Source organism: Monopterus albus, unplaced genomic scaffold, assembly GCF_001952655.1.
Source record: "Monopterus albus unplaced genomic scaffold, M_albus_1.0 scaffold10.1, whole genome shotgun sequence".
In the NCBI taxonomy this organism is placed as follows: domain Eukaryota; kingdom Metazoa; phylum Chordata; class Actinopteri; order Synbranchiformes; family Synbranchidae; genus Monopterus; species Monopterus albus.
The window spans coordinates 1,345,039-1,348,863 of record NW_018127890.1 but is presented as its reverse complement, the minus strand read 5'-3'; the positions used below and the strand labels follow the sequence as shown (position 1 = coordinate 1,348,863).

Sequence of the window (3,825 nt, the reverse complement as noted above, 5' to 3'; positions counted from 1 at the left end):
CAGTGTGCCAGTTTTGGATTTTGTGTCTGTCTGTGTGTGTGTGTGTGTGTGTGTGTGTGTGTGTGTGTGTGTGTCATTTATAGAGGCTGCTAGGCTCTGAAAAAACAGAAATCCATCATAGAAAGTGACAGTGAGGAAATATGACAGCATCAGAACAAATGACTATAATTCGACTTTCAAAAGAAGAATTTCTTTTGTTGAAAGTTGTGTTTACTGTGTCCTTCTCCCTTTTCCTCATGCTTTCTTTCCTCTAACTCTTCTTTCCCTTGGGTTTCTCTCTTTTCTTTATAAATATACATCATTTAAATTTTCTTCTAACACTTTTTCTTCTTCTGCTGTTTGTTCTGCTCTCACTCCCTCAGGCTTCTCTGCAGAATGTCCAGTAAGGAGCGCCACCTTGAGTCCAACTGTCCGTCCTCTTATATAAAGACTGAGCCGTCTAGTCCTGCCTCCCTGACTGACAGTCTAAACCATCACTCCCCTGGTGGCTCCAGTGACGCCTCAGGCTCATACTCATCCACGATGAACGGTCATCCCAACGGCTTGGACTCCCCAAGCCTTTACGGCTCCAATGCAGGGCCCATGGGTCCTGCTGGTGGCCCTGGATCAAAGCGCTATGAGGACTGTTCATCAACTATTGGGGAAGATTCACAGATTAAGTGCGAGTACATGTTGAATTCGATGCCCAAGAGGCTGTGTCTGGTGTGCGGGGACATTGCATCAGGGTACCACTATGGAGTGGCATCCTGTGAGGCCTGCAAGGCCTTCTTCAAACGCACCATCCAAGGTTGGCTTCCATTTTGATTTTATGTCCCCACTTTTTTCTGTTTGTCTGTCTCTATTTCTGTCTCTGTGTCTTGCCTTTTACTGTTTCAGGTCCACCACCACAGGTTTGGTTCTGTTTTGTCTCAGTCTCTTTCAATTTTGCTCCTGTTTTAGTGGTTCTGTTTTAACCACAAGGCTCAGGCCAGATGTCAACCCAGATTTTTATGTCTGTGTGCTAAATGCACCACCAGGACACCTACTACAGTGTTTTTTTTCTCTTATCATACATGCACATACACACAGTGACATATACACGTCCAGCCAGGTCCATGCATGTACAACCATGACATGGGCCCATGAATAGAACAGGAATCAGTTAGGCTTAGTAACCCTTTTCTTGTCTCTTGTTTTGATTACAAGCAGTTCAGGATGAGCAAAGGTATTTGGTCTATGCTTTTATGATTTAGTGACTATTTAATTAATGCTCGATTCTCAGCCTGATCACCATTATATCTTTCATTTACCCTTGTAGATACAAGTCAGTCCAATAGACAACCAGTCAGCTATAAAGTCGGCCGGTTAGTCAACCATTTGTTCTCTAATCTACGCAGTCCAAACGCTAAGTCTACCTTTATGCATAGTTTAGACAATATATTGAATTTTAATGGCATTTAATGTTTATTCACAAATGTAACACTTTTACAAAACTTACTTTATAAATACTTTGGGTTGTACTGTGTTTTTACAGGTTCCTTTCCACAACAAGAACAGCTAAAGCAGATATTCTAAACTTTTGTTAATGCAAACAATTCCTGTGAAATGGCCAAAGCCAACAGTGTGTTTTTAGATTAATCACAGAGTTTGACTGTTGCCACAAGAGCCTTGAGCCCTGGCTGCACAGTTTGGGAGCACAGACTGGATTCCTGTATCCTGGGATTTTGGGATGGTAATGGAGGATTTGTTGTGATGGATACTGATACGTTATTTTATAGGGATGTAACCATATTTGTAATTTTATGATATCCCAAAAGAAATATCTTGATAATGTCATGGGACTATGACAGTATCTACATGTGGCTATTTTGCCACCAAACAGAAAAATTTAAATACAAACTTGGAACTTTCTTGATGTGAGGGGACAGCGCTAATCACTGTTCCACCATGCCGCCTCAGGAAAATGTCATACAATATTATTTTTGTGCCACACACTCTTGTCCTATTCACACAGTCGGTCAATAAGTGATAAACCCTTGAAGACTGTTTGAGTAATAATGTCAATCAGTCTGCCACTGCAATAACCAAGCCAGCCAGTCATCATTGATCCACTGAACCAGTCAGTCAGTCATATCAGACGGGATTCATCTATCTGCTTTTCCATCCAACCACCTATCTGTCACTGCTTTCTTTTGCTTCTGATAAGCAGCTTTTCCAGGAAAGCCCCAGAGAGAAGGAGACTGGAAGATGTGGGGGCCTGGAAGTCTTATGTCCACTAGATAGTCACCACTACCTAGAGATGACCTATATGTGTTTATTATAGGATCAGGACACGGTGCAATCCTGACAAAGAGATTGGAGCACACACACAGTTACTGTAAAGGCAGAGACACAATCATACACAAACAAAAAGTCATAGCAGCACATTCATACAAATATACCAACGCATGTCATACGCATTACCTTATGCTCACTTTGTTATAGAGTTGACCCCTTATTCTGTCATTGCTGTCCTGTCTAATAGCTGACCAGTCCCACATCTGCTTTCATTTAAAGGACTTGTTAAAGGTTACATAGGTTGGGATTTGGTTGCAGATTAAACACAATAGCCCTGCAAATGTATAGATATGATGTCATATTGACAGCAGAGACTCTGTGGAGTATGACCTTGAATAGATTTAAAGCAGTACAATGTCCCAGTCTCTCTCACGGCCTCATTTTCACCCTATTTGTAATCGTCCCTTGCCCAGTAGTTGACATGTTGTCGATCAAGAAGGCCAGAGTTACAGGGTTATGGGTCAAATCTTTGACAAAACTAGTCACACGTCTGCTGTCATGAGAAGTTGTGATAAAATACAGTAGCAGTTTGATGAGGCAGGGGATGGAAAGTCACATTATAATTGGACCATCCAGAGAGAAGTACAAAAAAATGAGCTGAGATAAGCACAATATTGAATTCAGATGCCCTCATCCCTGTTTTAATGACTCAGATGGCTCAATCACAGCCATTATTTTATGTTTTTATTCAGAATTACATTAAAACATTTGATTTTGCTAGATGCTACTATGCTATAAATTTACACCAGCACTTTTCCATGTTTGTATGAACACAGCTTTATTTGTTCATATTTTTGTGAGAAAATCTAAACTTTCATGACCAAATCTCTTTTCATGAATGTCTGTGCTACAGTGCCACTGTACTGTACCAGGTTTTGTTTGGATGCAGGCAGAGCCGCCATGGTTCCACCATAATAAATGGGTCATGGCATTGTCTTTGGCTACTACACAAGCTAAAGTCAGCCTCAGACAGTGTGCATGTGTGTCTGTGTGTAGGCTTGTGGCCTTATGCTTATCCAAATATAAATGAGTGCAGGTTTACGTGTACGTCTGTGCACATATGCATATGTTTATGCACAGTTGTGTGTTAGTTTGTGTATCTTGGCTGGAAAGCAGGGCCAGCCTCAGATGGACAGCGGCGGACATATTGGTATGTTTCAACCCATTAGCCAATAAAACCGCAGGTAATCACCAAAAAAACACCTCCAGCTGGACAGGGAGGAGAGCAAGGGGTGGGAGAGGAGAGGGGAGGAGAGTGTACACCCATGTGGATGAACAAAAAGTTGAGACAAGGAATGAGAGAAAGAGGGAGGAGGGGGAGGGTGAACTGGGCACATGGATGTAGGAAGGAATTAGTGGTGTGTGTGTGTGTGTGTGTGTGTGTGTGTGTGTGTGAGTGTCAAAGCATGGAAGAAGTAGCTCTGGCAGCTGCTGTTCTGTGGCGTCAGTCCAGCGACACCTGACAACCTGCATCTATCACTCCCTTATTGAGGGAGAGGAATAAAGGCG

The 3,825-nt window shown here is 42.2% G+C and overlaps 1 protein-coding gene across 8 annotated transcripts in view; it reads left to right on the top strand.

The window, feature by feature from the left end:
• Positions 1-3,825, top strand: part of esrrga (estrogen-related receptor gamma a) — a 159,703-nt gene that overhangs the window by 94,858 nt on the left and 61,020 nt on the right. For all 8 annotated transcript variants that reach the window (XM_020589918.1, XM_020589923.1, XM_020589921.1 and 5 more), the window contains one exon: positions 363-787. In XM_020589918.1, the coding sequence (XP_020445574.1) occupies positions 363-787 (425 nt within the window). The remainder of the gene's footprint in view (positions 1-362; positions 788-3,825) is intronic.